Consider the following 15,496-nt stretch of genomic DNA (forward strand, 5'->3'; position numbering starts at 1 on the left):
GGTTTAGTACAGGCTGCTTCAATCACTGTAGACAACAGATCGATAGAACTGATTTTTATCTACCTCAAAATAAGTGAAAAGTGAAGGTAAGCACTTAGTTATATTGTAAATCCTGGTGAACTTATATAAATATCTGAAGGCGACATAATTAACTAAGGTTGTTTACTAGCTAAATACGAAGCTGCGTTTGAGAAGTTTATTTTAATCAAATAGTCATAATATTTCTGGGACACGCATGTCTCATAGGCTGATGTAATCTAGTATGTTTAATTAAGGAATCCTGCACGAGAGAATTTAGCATACCAAAAGACTGGCAGCATTGCAATTGGTTTACCTATGCACCAACCGGTGACACAGATGGACTCTACAATAACCGGCCCTTGGAACCATTGAAAACATTCCAAGCAAACAACTGAGTAGAGAGCATTCACCTCAGACAGGTGCCAAGCCAGAGTGCACCGGGCACCATGGACTTTCTTCCAAATTTCTCCGTGGAAACGTGGGCTCTGCTTGTCGTGCTCGTGACGGTATTTTTTCTGTAAGTACAACGACGGTTATTCTTTAGTGTCCAACATAAAGGAACCGCAAATGATTTTCATGAAATGTACCTAGCTTAAATGTCCTTGCTTGAGGGGTGGCGGTGGTTAGTAGAAGGAAGAGGGCGGGAAACGGGGCACATTCGTCAACATTCAGATATTTCAATAGCTCAGTGGGTAGAATACCAGCTTAGTGCTCTGAAGCCCCCAAACTTTGCGGGCCACACATCTGATCCTGGCAGCGCTGGCTCAGCCTTTTGTCTTTCCAACGTGAACAAAATAAGTGTTGTGTAAAAACATCTGTTCTTAAACTCCGAGATATCTGCTTGTCATGTGTGTGATATAACTATTATTATTAGTAGTATTATACGCTAAATCCAGTACTAGTCATCGTGATAATATTGCAGGTTACTGAAGAGTTTTATGATTACAGAGATGAAGAAGATGTAGGGCTTGATTGCAAGTTTGGCATTTAGCTAACCCCACTGCCAAACCCGTGATGAGGAGACGACCATGGAGCTGACAGTCTCCCCACCTGCCTTATTACAACTTTCCCACAGGGCTGACAGGTGGGTTCAGCCCAGTAGGAAAGGTGTGGCCGCATTTTTCCCGGCTAATAATTGAGCTGGCGGCAAGGCTACCACACACAGGGTGCACCAGCACAGCAGACAGTGCCTATTTCAAGGGTGCTGGGCACGGGGACCCTTAAACTGCCCATGCCACAGGCATGGGCAGTGTAGGGGCCCCCTTGAGGTCCCCTTCACTTGTTCCCCACCAGCACATGATTGTAATCAACAGGAAGGCTCTGATTTCAGCGCCACCCTGGCTGATCACAATCAAGACCGCCGCCAGCCCGTTGGGATCACTGATCCTAGCAGAGAAGGAGGTCTTTTGGCGGTCCAACTGCTAAAGTCATAATGTGGAGTTCAAACCGCCACAGCTGTGGCGGTCCGACCACAACCGCTAGTCTGACGATCTTGACACCACCAGACTCGCATTCAGGCCCATAATGCCTAGTGCCTCATTAAGACAACAGAACCCCAAGATGAATTCCAGAGTACTTTTTACAGATAGCAATGGCATTTTATTCTTTACAAACCTCCTTTCAGAGGTTGTTAGTGCATTTATATTTCTTTCGTGCCACAGACTATGGAGTGATTCTTGCAGCACCCGAATCTGAGGCTGCACAGAAGAGATATGGCTATATAAAGTGATTTCCCCCGGATCACACAATTATGTTATGTGGAAAAGTCAAGATTGGAGGTCTCCTGGTTTTGAGGTCTACAGTTCAACCACTACACAACATCAGGATGTTCAAACTTGCAAAACGTAGGTTCCAGACATATCTTTACAATAGCTGCATGAAATCACTGAGCTAATCATTCATCTCCTGTGGCATCAAACCCACATCAGTTTTTGCATGACAGAAGCGCAGTATTTCACCAGCTGTGAATATTTGTCTCTTGTTTTCTCCTATTTCAATAAATTCCTTTGTTAGAAATTGGGTCATTAGTTGGCAGAGGTTTGCACCCTGTCCAAGTAGGGATCACAATATTTGTCAGAGTAAGTCAGATATACACCCTAAATTAACCCTTGCTCACTCCCTGGTAGGTCCGCACAGAGCAGTCACGCTTAACTTAAGAGGCAATGTGTAAAGTGTTTGTGCAACACTTAATTACAGTAAAAACAGTAATAATGTAACATAATTACAGTGAAAGACACCCTAAAAAGACTTAGCACCAGGACAGAGGAATAGACAATATATATGTGACTATACAAGACCAAAACAACAAAAATCCAAAAAGTAGATCCTGAGATATGCAATTTTAAAGATTTAGGTGAAAATAGAGCACAAATGCACAAAGCGCCAATGGTGGTTATCTGGTCTCGCTGGACTGGGACAAAGTCACAAGTTCAGGCTAACTGCAATGGAGTGAGGCAACTACAGGAGCCCACATGGATCTTCTGAACAAAATACCTTAAAAGTTGGTGCACGGTCTGCACAGCATTGCTTTGCAAGGCTTTGTGTTGCTTTGCGGCAGTTCCAATGAGAACCACAGAAGGCAGAGCACCATAGGGCCACTTCCAAGGGTCCAGGACTTGGGTGGCACCACTTGGCAGGGTAGAGTCACAGTGGGCAGAGTCCAGGTGCTGTGGCACATGAGTTGCAGCAGTCTTTGATGTCCCCGAGGCTGCAGAACAACAGGAGGCAAGACAACAAACCCTTGGAGATTCTTGGGTTCAAGGATGTAGACAGCAAGTCCAGTCTCTCTCGCTGCAGGATGGAAGCAGCAGGCCAACACAGCAGAGCAAATAGCAAAGTGGCAATCTCTCATGCAGCAGCAGTAGGCCAACACAGCAATGCAGTTGCAGAGTGGCGGTCCCTCCTGGCACCACAGCAGTCCTTCTTCCCAGAAGAGTGTCCTTGGTTCCAGTAGAATCTGCTTTAGTGAGGTTTGGGGTCCAGTATTCATATTTTCGTGCTTTTGTTCTGGAAGGTGGGAGAAGCTTCCAGAGGCAGGCCTTTGAAATGTACAGATGTCCTTCCACCCCTCTTCTTGTTCCAAGCTGACTGGAGTGACAATACAGGGTCATTAAGCTCTATTGTGGGTAGAAAGGGCAAGTCTTTTCAGGTGTGAGGAAGTGCTAAGCTCCACCTCCCCTATCAAGGCAGTTAATGGCCCATTAAGGCCCATCAGGTTACACCTAATCTCCCATTATGTGTGGCTGTCTAGAGGGAATGCACAGAGCCCAGGTATCACCCAACTCAAATGTGTATTCTGAGGCAGGAAGAGGCACAGAATGGTTAACGTAAGAAAATGCTCACTTTCTAAAAATTGCATTTTCAGACTTAGAATTTAAAATCCAACTTCACCATAAGTTGTGATTGTAAATTATGAGTCCAGAGACACCAAACTCCACATTTCTATCTATTCCCAATTGGGAGTTATACTTAAAAGATGTTTTACAGTAATCCCAATGTTAGCATTTCTTTTACAGGCTCTGGGCACTTAGAGTGCACTTTACTAGGGACTCACAAGTAAATTAAATATGCCAATTGTGGATAAGCCAATGGTACCATGTTTTAAGCAGAGTGCACAACACTTTAGCACTAGTTAGCAGTGTTGAAGTGCCCCGAGTAATAGAGTCAACAAAAACAAATTCAGCAAAACGTGGTGGGAAAAGGCAAAAAGGCCTTGGGATGGACCTGCAGAAAGAGCCATTTTCAACATCTTTCTTTTACTGTTTGGACTTGGAATGGGAGTGATGAGGTTAGGCTTTGGATCTGGTTATTTAGTCTATTGATCCAGAAAGATATTTTAGCCCTAAATACCTTAGGCCAGATTTAGACTTTGGTAGATAGGTTACTCCATTGTGACGACGTACCCTCCCTGCCGAAACAAAGTTAAATACGGCTCATTTAGCGTCAGGAGGAACTTCAGTATGTAGAGGGGAGACTACTCCATCTCTGCTATCGCATATTCCTCCAATGGCCCTACTGAGTAAAGGCCACAGGAGGCTTGACCGTTTGCCCACCCACCTTATTTAGAGTGGTCGGGCAAATGGCAACCTTTCACCTGTTTTACTGGTGGTAAGAGATAGTGAAAACTGTGAAATGACCCGCACAACATGGGGAGGGTTTTTTTATTTTCAGAAAGAAAACCCTACTTTGAGATTTTCTTTTTTTTCAATTATTAAAAAAACCTTGAAAGTTTGACGTACGGCTCCACCACATTGACAGAGCCAATCATCAAACTTTCAATGCATTTAAAGGAACCGCCATGACGGCGGTTTATGGAAATGCAAGAGATGCAAGAGATGTCCGCGGAACTGGCACACATCTCTAAATTTGGCAGGTGGGCTACCCTCACCATGATGGAGTAAAATACTCCTCCACTGCGACAGTACTAAATCCATCTACCAAAGTCTAAATCAGGCCCTTAGGGGGTCATTATGTTCTTGGCGGTTCAGACCGCCATGCCAGAGGCGGCGGAAAAGACCGTCACCTGCATGCCTGTCCGAACCGCCATATTACGAACACAGGGAGGGCCGCCTGTGGCGGCCCTCCGCCACCACCAGGCTACCGCCGACAGGCAGCCTGACAGTGGCGGATTACATTATCCGACAGGGCAGCGCTGCAAGCAGCGCTGCCCACCGGATAATGTACCCTGTTTCCCCCAGCCTTTCCCTGGTGGGTTCCCCTGCTGGGAGAAGGCTGGCGGAAATGGTGCTCCGGGGCCCCTCTGGGGGCCCCTGCACTGCCCATGCACTTGGCATGGGCAGTGCAGGGGCCCCCGTGCAGTGCCCCGTCGCGCAGGTCACTGCCCGTTTTACAGGCAGTGATCTGCGCGACCGGTGCTACTGCACCTGCCGCACTGAGGCATTGACGACGACTACATGTGGAGCAGTCAGCAATGTCCTGGCCCTGCATTCTGCTGGGCCGGCGGGAGGAAACACTGTTTCCGCCCGCTGGCCCAGCAGAATGTCCTTTATTCGGCCGGCGGGGTCTCAAGGGGGCTGGTGATCTGTAGAAAGACCGCCAGCATGAACACAGCGGTGTTTACTGCCGTGTTCATAATGACCCCCTTAGATCTGAAAACGTATCAGGAATGTTTGTGTGCATTCCCAAACTCCAATCTACCCTGAAAATGCTTCCTTAAGGCAGAACGGATCACCACCAGATTTGTTGGGTGTGAAGGAAGACCTTTAGACCTTTAGAATGGAAGTCTTAACACATGATGTTCCCATCAGCACATCTGCACTTGCTTTCGAAGATACTACTCTGAATGAATATGATTAGGACAAAAAAACATAAAAATACATCAAAGTGTGGATGCAAATCTCTGCCCATATTTTTACTTTCTTGGGGCCCATTGTGTTTAGTTGCAAAGCATTTCACTGAGAGGGAATTGCAGCACCATCTCTAAATGGGAGCCAGATGGATCCTGTGCTGCAGCTCCATTTGTCCTGGTTCCCCCTTGGACCCTACCAATATAGGTTTTGAATTTGCTGGGAGTTGACGTGGAAACAGAGAGAGAGTGCACCTTGCTACATTCCATGTGTTCAACTACCTTTCACTGAAAAGCAGTGAATCTTTGAGGCGATACATACGTTTACATAGAGAGTCAGATTTGAACATTATAAGCAAAAGTGTACATATAATACTTATGTAGGTGACCCCAGTAGTTTTATTTGTTGCCCAATTTGTGCCCTTCCCTAAAATCAATTCTAGAGAGGCCACTGGGTGAAGATATCGGTTCCTTGGACATATTTACATGTTGCTGACCACTTCCAGACCGTCTGACTCACTTGCTTTCAATGCTATAGTAAGTAGCAGCGAAGCATGGCCTCTGCTGAGTAGTGGAGCAGAGGCCTGCAGCACACATTCCTTTTTTTAATTTACTAATTTGTATTAACTGTCAGAAACTGGGTTACTGGTTGACTGGGGTGTGAGTGCTGGTCAAGCAGCAATCACAATCCTATCCAGGGTAAGGCACAGGCAAACCCCAAACCTCATTCTCTTGCAACTTGGTACAGAGTAGTCAGGCTTAACTTATAGGTAATGTGTAAAGTACTGCTGCAATACTTCAAACAGTAAAAACAACACACAAAAAGATCCACACCAGGCTAGAAACATTGAGCAATATTTAATATTTAAAACAAGACCAAATCAACAAAAATCCAATTAGTAGAACAAGAGAAATTGAATTTCAAATTTTTTAAGTGAAATAGTGTCAAAAAGGATAAAGTGCCAGCTGTGGATTTCTGGTCACGCCAGACAAGGACAAATCACAAGTTCAGGATGATTGCGATGGTGGGCTGGCCAGCTACAGGGACCTAGTTAGGCCCACAGAACAAAAGTATCTTTAATCCTGGTTTGCGTGAATCAGCATTGAAGATGTGTCATGCATCCTAAGTGATGTGTTGGTTCCGTGATGCAGCAAAGATGCGGTGCGAGGTCCTGTTGCGTCGACGTCAATGATCTTGTCAACAGTGCTCACGATGCAAAGTCCGGTGTCGGGAATGGGAGGCACAGTCAAGCTGAAGTGTCAGCTTTGGACAAGCTGTGAAGCTGCAATGTAGAGCTTGGCGTCATAGTCAAGGCTTCCAGTGACAAGAGATGTGAGGATCTGCTCAGGTAAAGCGTCTTGTAGTGGCCGTTCCATAGATGAGGCAGCGTCCCAAGATGCTAGATGTGGCGGTGCTGTGAGTCTTTGAGATGGGTCCAATCCATGCCACGGGAACGATGCGCCGGGTCTGCTGGCGGTTGCGCCGCATAACAGAGATGAAGCATCGGTTCCGTGGGGTCCACAGATAGGCAAAGCACCTTAGGCCCACTTGCAAGGGTCCAGAACTGAAGTGGCACCACTTGGCAGTGCAGACTCACAGGAGGAAGCGTCCAGGTGCAGAAGCAGTGTTGTTGGAAGTCTTTAATGTCCCTGACACTTCAGATCAGGAGGCCATCCAACTAGCCCTTGGAATCACTCTGGGATCTAGGTTCAAGAGAATTGCTGATCCAATCCTTCTCATCCAGGCAAGGGGGCAACAGGCCAGCGCAACAAAGCAGCAAACCAGCAGAGTGGCCGTCCTTCAGCAGCACAGCAGTCCTTCTTCCTGGCATAGTATCCACAGGTTCAGCAGTGTACTGAAATGGTGTCTGAGGTCGAATATTTATACCCAGTTCTGCCTATGGAGTGAGGAAGACTCCTTAAGACATGCCTTTGAAGTGCCCTGATTCCCTGTTCTTCCTGCCCTGGCTCCTGACTAACTGCAGGGGAGTATGCAGCCCTTTGTTTAGTGACAGGACATAACCTTCTCAGGTGTAAATGAAACTGGGCCCAGCTACTTCCTCCCATACTGCAAAAGATGGCCCATCAAGTCACACCTAAGCTCCCATTGTGACTGGCTGTCTGGGAGGAACAGACACAAAGCTCAACTGCCAACTACACCTAGTCATGTGATCAGAGACAGGCTGTGGGCACCAAATGGCTTAGGTAAGAAAAATGCCAACTTTCTAAAAGTAGCATTTTCAGAACCGTAATTTAAAATCTGGCTTCACCATAAGTTAGGATTTTAAATTAGGATTCCAGAGACCCCAGACTTGAAGGTGTTATCTTTTCCCAAATGGTAATTACACTTACAAATTGTAATAAGGTAATTCCAATGTCATCCTATGGAAGAGATAGGCCTTGCAGTAGTGAAAAACAAATGTAAGAGTTTTTCACTATGAGGGCATATAAAAATTAAAGGTACATGCCCAGACTTTTGCAAGCATTGCACCCTACCCTCTGGGCTGGCCGAGGCCTACTCTAGTGGTGAACTATATGTATAAAAAGGAAAGGTTTGGGCCTGGCAAAAGGTTAACTTTGTCAGGTTGAAATGGCAGTTTAAAACTGCACACCCGGCTCTGCAATGGCAGGGCTGAGCCTTTGTTTAAGGGCTACTTAAGTGGGTGACACAATCAGTGCTGCAGACCCACCAGTAGCCTGTAATTTAAAGGCCTGGGTAGAGATAGTACCATCTTATTAGAGACTTATAAGTAAATTAAATATGCCAATTGGGGATGAGCCAATTGTAGGAATGTGCCCCTTTGTGTTTGGTCCCCCCTACAATTTTTGCTCCAAGTGTTGATGGCTATGACTCTGTTAGTCCACTGGAGTCTGCTGCCCACACCCCAGTGCTTATGCTGTCTCCCAAAATTGTTATGTTCAACTTGGTAATCCCAAATTGGGTAAGACTTTACCCCCTTATAAGGCCCTCGTACATGGCACCAGGGATACCCAGGGCAAAGGTGGTAACCGGGTCTCCAGGGCTGCAACATGGGTTTGCGCGACCCTGGGGGATCCCCGCAAACTAGTGAAAGCAGGCCTGCCATCGCAGACTGCAGAATCCGTGCAAACAGCTTGAACCCGACTGTGCCCTAACCATGTGTGGCACAATCTAATGCACTACCTGAAATATATGTCAGACACCCCTAAGGTAGGTTTCCTCAGCCCAGGAGGCAAGGTGCAGTTTATTAAAGGTGATGACAAATAAGTGCAAGCCTATGTGTCCCTATAGTGATGTCCCTTATTGGAAACAACTATACGTATTAGTGGTCCATAGGATAAGATGGGCTGCCAATTGGACACTTTTAAGATTGGCACCTCCATTATGGTACCACTAATATATGTCATATTTGGTATCAAACAAAGTGCCTTCTCACCCGACAAGAATCTTGTGCCCTGGAAATGTGGCAGGCACCCATGGGGCAACCTTGGAGATTGCCCACCTGGCTACCCCAGCTAACTGTGCTCTGGTCGACCAGCCTGCGCTTTCACGCGCCTGCCACTGCCAAGACAGGATTCTAACCTCCTGCCAGGCAGTGTGATCACTCCCAGAATTCAGGAACAAAGGCTTGGGCAGGAAGAAGGTCACACCTCCCTTCTCTCAAGCAGGCTAGTCAAGTCGCACATCAAGGCGGTGAGCTTCAAATGCTACACAACCTCTGATATGCATCAAGGCAGACTCCCAGTGAAGGAAACAGCCTTTCTCTGACCCAGGCACAATTGCACCAAGGCAAGTGAGAAATTAGCTATGTAGGGATCTTTAGGAGTGGTAGAATAGAGGGTTCTGGATATAAAAGGTGACCTACACCCTAGGATGTGGTCACTTCAGAGGCAGAATAGCTGCAGTGACTAACTGCCCATGGGCTACTAGCTCCCACACCACTAACTCCCCTAAATCTAGGATTTAAGGGACTACCTGACACCAGATACTTAGATATGAACAACTTGCATAGATGAAGGACCCAGTGGAGACCTGTGTCACTGACAATAGGACCTTGGCCACCACAGCAAGGCAAAAGCTGGATACTGTGTCCCTGTGGCAACAGACTTTTCACTGAGTGAACGACCCTCACCCTTGGCTAAAACTCAGCAGTCTCAACACGAGACACCCGTCTGGAAATCAGAAGCCCCCTCAGACTCCTTTGGACTAGTGGCACTAGTTCCCTACAAACTGCTGGTAAAAATCCACCACAGATCCAAAGCATCACTAGCCATCAGGCCCACTGTGGAATCATTCAATCCAGGTGGTCTAGTGCATCACGGAAGTTGTAGTCCCACCGGGCCTGAAGTTTCAGGCTGCTACCTCATACTCCAGGACCCAGTGAAGTTCCAATACCTTTTTGCTGTGCTTACCGCTGCCAAGTCTTGTAGGTTGTCAGTCCGGCAACCAACCCCCATACTCAACGCTACAGCCTCAGGAAACAGCATACAATCCACACCTGACCTCAGAAGCCAGGCCCCATCAGGGTTTTGCATCTTGTTTCTTGCAGCACCATGTAGGCGGTAAATCCAGCATCCCCACAGCTCCCATTCAGCACCACAGACACCCAGTACAATCTGCACCCAGACTCCATGGGCTTGATAAAACCAAACTGACGGCTGTGGTCTGGTTCAGGGACCCTGCTGACCTTATCGCTGTAAGTATTACACGTTACTCGACTTGCATGTGACCAATTGTCACTAGTGTTTTTTTCCCATTGACTGCAATGTTATATTTTGTGTTTGGACAAAATATTGAATAAAAAACATATTGTGATGCAGAGATATGGTGTCAAGAATATTCGGTCTTCACTTATATCGAGGTAAGTAATATCAAAGTCAAAAATATTGTTTTTAGTGTTGTTTATAATATCAATGTCAAAACTATAGATGTAGGAAATATCTTTATATATAATATAATTTTTCCAATTTAAAATTGTATATAATGTATACAATTTTAGTTTAATATTTGTAAAGATCATTTTTTTTTTTTTTTTAGACTTTGTTTTATTTATGGTATTTGTGAAGTTTTAGGGCCTAATTGAGACCTTCAGACTCGTAATGAGGCCCTTAATGTTTGATTGTTTTAATGTATTTAAATTAGATGTAGAAAAATATTTTTAGTAGCAGGTTGTTGGGTTAATAGGTTATAAGGGTGGGGAGATTTAAAAAAAGTTATTTTTGCTAATTATTTTCAAGGTAATAATTTTTTTAATATGCAAACCTGTTTTTGTAATTTATTGTATGAAAAATTATATTTATATATTTAGTTTTGTTGAAATAAGATGTATTTTAATTTAAAAAATAATTTTTCAAATTTAAAAAATATATTACATATGGAATTTTAAAAATAGTTCAATTACAAATACTTTAAGAATAAAATGATTTTTGTAACTTAAAAAAAATATTTAAAATATGAATTTATTTAGAAATTGTTTTAAAATACATAATTAATTATAAAAAAAATAAAATTAATAAAATTATGCACAATTCATTTAGGAAGGTTGCTAATTTGTTACATTTTCAATTGTAATGTATTTAAAAGGTTTTGAATTGTAAATAATATTTATTTCCACAATTAAATGATGTATTAATAACTAAATTATATATCTAAATATTTAATGTTAAATTTGTCTTTAAATGTTAGTTGTTGAAAACAGTAATGTATTATTTAAAGATTTTTACAATTTATACATTTAATATAGTTTGATATTGTTTACTAATAATGCTGTATTGTGGTTTTGTAAAATATATTATTTTAATTAAAAGTTGGAATTAATAGTGTATAAAAAAGCAGATTTTACTTTTTTTTACTTTTTACATTGGTTTAGATTGGGGTAGGAATAGTAAATGTCACTCCAACTCCTTCCCCAAGTTGGTTCATATTGCAGTGGGAATAGTAAATGCCACCCCTTTAGTGTCCAACACCTTAACCAAGTTGGTTTGGATTGGCATGGGAATAATAAATGTCACACCTTTAGTGCCCAGCACCTTCCTTAAATTGGTTTAGATTGGAGTGGGAATAGTAAATGTCACTCCCTTAGTGTCCAACACCTTCCCCAAGTTGGTTTACATTGGAGTGGGAATAGTAAATGTCAGTCTTTGAGTATCCAATACTTTCCTCAAGTTAGTGTAGACTAGAGTGAGAATAGTAAATATCATCCCTTTAGTGTCCAACACCTTTTCAAAGATGATTTTGGTAGAAGAGGGAATAGTAAATGTCACCTCTTTAGTATCCAACACCTTCTCCAAGTTGGTTTAGATTGGAGTGGGAATAATACGTGGCATTCCTTTAGAGTCCAAAACCTTCCTCAAGTTATTGTAGATTGGAATGGGAATAGGAAATGGCACCCTTTTAGTGGCCAACTCTTCTTTAAGCTGGTTTAGATTTGAGTGGGAATACCAAATGTCACCCCCTTTAATGTGCAGCATGTTTCTGAAGTTGGTTTAGGTTACTGTGGGTATAGTAAAAGTTAATGTTTTACTGCTTTGAATTATCTCAATATTTATTATAATAAAAATGTCAGACTTTTTTTAATTAATTTTTTTCGTTTTTCACTGTACAGTTTAAAATTTAGTTTCATATATGTTTATTTTTAAAAGTTTAGTCAGTAAAACATTTTTTTAATTTAAAAACAATAAAAATGCAACATATTTGATACAGATTTCTATAATGTATATTTTCACATGTAAATTTACATTGAATATAATTTTGACATATTGCACATATTGCAATTTTTAATGTATTTTTAAATATTATGTTATTTTTTATATTATATATTAAATAATTCTATATATTTAAAAAAGAATATGTGTGCTTTTTACATGTTACTACATTTATAAGAATGTTGTTAGACATGTTTATTATTTTTAATATTATTTTTGCATTTAAAAAAAATATATTTTATCATATTTTCTGTTGATTTCTATAGGGATATAGGGCCTCATTATGAGTTTGGCGATCAGACCGCCATAGTGGTGCCCGTCAAAAGACCACCATGTTGGCAGTCATACAGACAGCCATATTGCAAGTTGCGCAAGCAGGACAGCCAAAAGTCAGTCAAAAAAACAAGACCGGCAGTCTCATTCACGGCACCAGCACTGACAGCCCATCGACCAACTACCAACCATATTATAAGTCAAAAGTCACAGTAGAGCATCAGCCATGGTGGTCTTCCAATGGTGTTCCGAACCACAGCAGTTCGCAGTTACCAGAGTACTATACAACACCACATTGGATGGATTTGAAAACAGCACAGCTGAAACACATTGCCACATTCGCACATCTGCAAAGCACACTATAAAACACACCTCTTAACACACCACAATCCATTGCATCTACAACACCAAATAGAGAAGCCAGAGCCCAAAAAAGACAATTTAAACTATAGAATAGGCACCCTGCAATTTTTCTCACAATACATACCACACTCTTCACACTTTTTTCCATTCACATCCATTTGCACTTCCTAACTTCACAAACTCACCATCGTCTGTTAATTTCAATCCTTTGACTTAGCACCTCCATGTCACCCCAGACAAATCCCTGTTTCAAAACTCATCTAGTCATGACGGATGAAATCATAAGTGTAGAGTCACAATTATTTGGTGCAAAAGTCCAGCACACTACTATTGCCAGGAAAATGGAAATGTGGAAAAGGATAGTTGACAGAGTGAATTCTGTAGGCACCACCCCGTGCACAAAGGACAACGTCAGGAACTGGTGGAAAAACCTCAGGGGGAAGGTCCGTTTCATGACATCAAGGCACCAGTTGCAGGTCCAGAAGCCAGAGGACTGGCAGTGGTCCCCCACCTCCTCCCTTACAACTCACATCCTGGGAGGAGAAGGTCTTGGCCATCCTGCATCCTGAGGGCTTGACAGGAATACCTGGGGGAGTGGAGTCTGGTAAGTCACAACACTACAAAGGTCACCAAAATGTATTGTCATGCATGCTCCATGCTCCCCATTGGCCAATTCACTGTAATCCAACTCACCAGCCCAGTGTCCACCTGTACATAGACCACTGTGAGGCATCTCACATGTGAACTAGACTCACTTGGGGGAACAACAGCTGTGTACATTGTGTGTAGTACAGGGATTGACAACACTACAATTCTCAGAAAGCACTGTTTTACAATTCCAAAAACCAGAACAGTGTATCATACTCAAAATTACTTTGTTTGGCAAATCCCTAGTGAAGTGTACTCACCTGAGAGGTTATCTGTATAGTGTGTGAGTAGTACAAGCACTGACATGACTGCTATGGCCAGGAGGCACTGCTACTGTCACCCCACTCAGCCACCAGAGTGTTCTCTGCTCAAATGACCCTTGTCCCTTAACTCACAATTGAAGTGTACTCACCTGAGAGGGTGATATCTGTATAGTGTGTGGGTAGTACATGCACTGACAGGACAGCTAAGGCCAGGAGGGACTGCTTCTGTCACTACAAACACCAAAACAGTGTCCCCTTTCCTGAAGACAACAGTATTTCAAAGCTCATATGTGGTACACCCACTGGGGTAGTTGGCAGCTGTCAGGTATTGTGAATCAGTGAGAGTGACAGGACTGCAACACACAGCAGGCACTGCTCCCCCAAATGAAAACTCCAAAACTGTATCCTCCCACAAAATACCCCTGTGTACCAAATCATCACTGAAGTGTACTCACCTGGGAGGAAACCATCACTATATTGTGTGTAATACAGGGTGTTACATGACAACAACTCACAGGAGGCTCCCTTATTCTCATTCTAAACACCAGTCCAGTATACAATCGCCAAAATACCCTTCCACACATGAATTGAATTAATCTGGAGGGATGACATATAACAACTGCATTAAGTACAGGGAGTGACATGACTGCTAAGGCCAGGAGGCTCTGTCTCACAAAATCCAAACACAAGCCCAGTGTGCATCTGTCCCAACATTCATGTTTGTGAACTCGCAATGGTCGAGAACACACTTAGGAGGATAGCTTATGTATACTGTGTAGTACTTGGAGTAACATGACTGTAAATTCCGGGTTGGCCAGTCCCTGCAACTCCAATCACAAGGACACTGTACATATGTTACAATACATTTGTCTGTGAACTCACAAATGATCTTTACTCACCTGGGGGGGGGGGGCATGAGACAGAACATTGTACACTGTGTGATGTGGCTAAACACATAGATCCATCTTGAGCAGCTAAGCCAAGAGGAAAATATTGTGTTCAGGAAGGACAGCTCAACCTACGTGCACCAAAACAAAACAAGAACCAAAGGCCTCAAGATGCATCACCTGAATAGTATTGACAGTAGACACATTCACAATGCACTGACCACATGATGACTACAACCACATGTACAAAAAATGTCCAGGGTCTGCCTGCATACCAGTAAACTACGACTTGAAATGATCAAAGCCACATCCTGCCCATCCTCTGTCATGCCTGCACTGCTGGCAAGATGTAAGTCTATGCTAATCCTCCCAAGTGTTAGTGAACTCATACATTCTGCAGCTGGTTGACTGAAATGGAATTGTTATATCTCACAAATGTCAGCTCTATACAATTGATAGCATGTGTAGCAGTCACATAATGAAAACCTGCCAATCCAATGTGTGCACGTTCTTGGCTATATGTCACTGTAAACTATTGGAGGCAGAAGTCACAATATAACCTGCAACATTGTATCTCTCACATCAACAGGTCGAGCTGCCACTGGGAACACCGAGACCACTTAAGAGACTGCCCCTACCAAAATGGATGAAGCCTTCAGTGACAACAACACTACTGGATGTCCGGACTTTGAAAGCGGTTCTGGCCCATTCACGGCAACCTGGTCAGACAACACCAGTGAGCCTCACCATGATCACATCAGCTCCTCTAAGCCCGGCTGCATCTACATCTCAGGCAGCCATGCGCCCCCCAACCTGTGTCCCGAGGACAGTGACTACCAATTTGTGACCCCAGTCCAGGATCCCGAGTCACAGCAACACACCTCCGACAATGATGGTCCTGGAACCAGTGGCAGGGGGAAAGCTGTGCCAAGGGTGCAGGCACGTGGGTGTAGGGTGCACAGGAGGGGTGTTGTAAGCCAGCAGCATGAGGCCACTGGGGATGTTCCTGGACAGGAAGACTCCCAAGGCGTGATGGGCCAGGTACTTACGGA

At 43.7% G+C, this 15,496-nt stretch overlaps 1 protein-coding gene across 2 annotated transcripts in view; it reads left to right on the forward strand.

Moving 5' to 3' along the window:
• Positions 1-411: 411 nt before the first annotated feature.
• LOC138261216 (cytochrome P450 3A21-like) overlaps positions 412-15,496 on the forward strand; it is a 334,418-nt gene continuing 319,333 nt past the window's right edge. For both annotated transcript variants that reach the window (XM_069209971.1, XM_069209970.1), the window contains exon 1: positions 412-538. In XM_069209971.1, coding sequence (XP_069066072.1) covers positions 468-538 — 71 coding nt within the window. In that variant the 5' untranslated portion in view covers positions 412-467. The remainder of the gene's footprint in view (positions 539-15,496) is intronic.

This window comes from Pleurodeles waltl, chromosome 10 (assembly GCF_031143425.1).
Source record: "Pleurodeles waltl isolate 20211129_DDA chromosome 10, aPleWal1.hap1.20221129, whole genome shotgun sequence".
NCBI lineage: Eukaryota > Metazoa > Chordata > Amphibia > Caudata > Salamandridae > Pleurodeles > Pleurodeles waltl.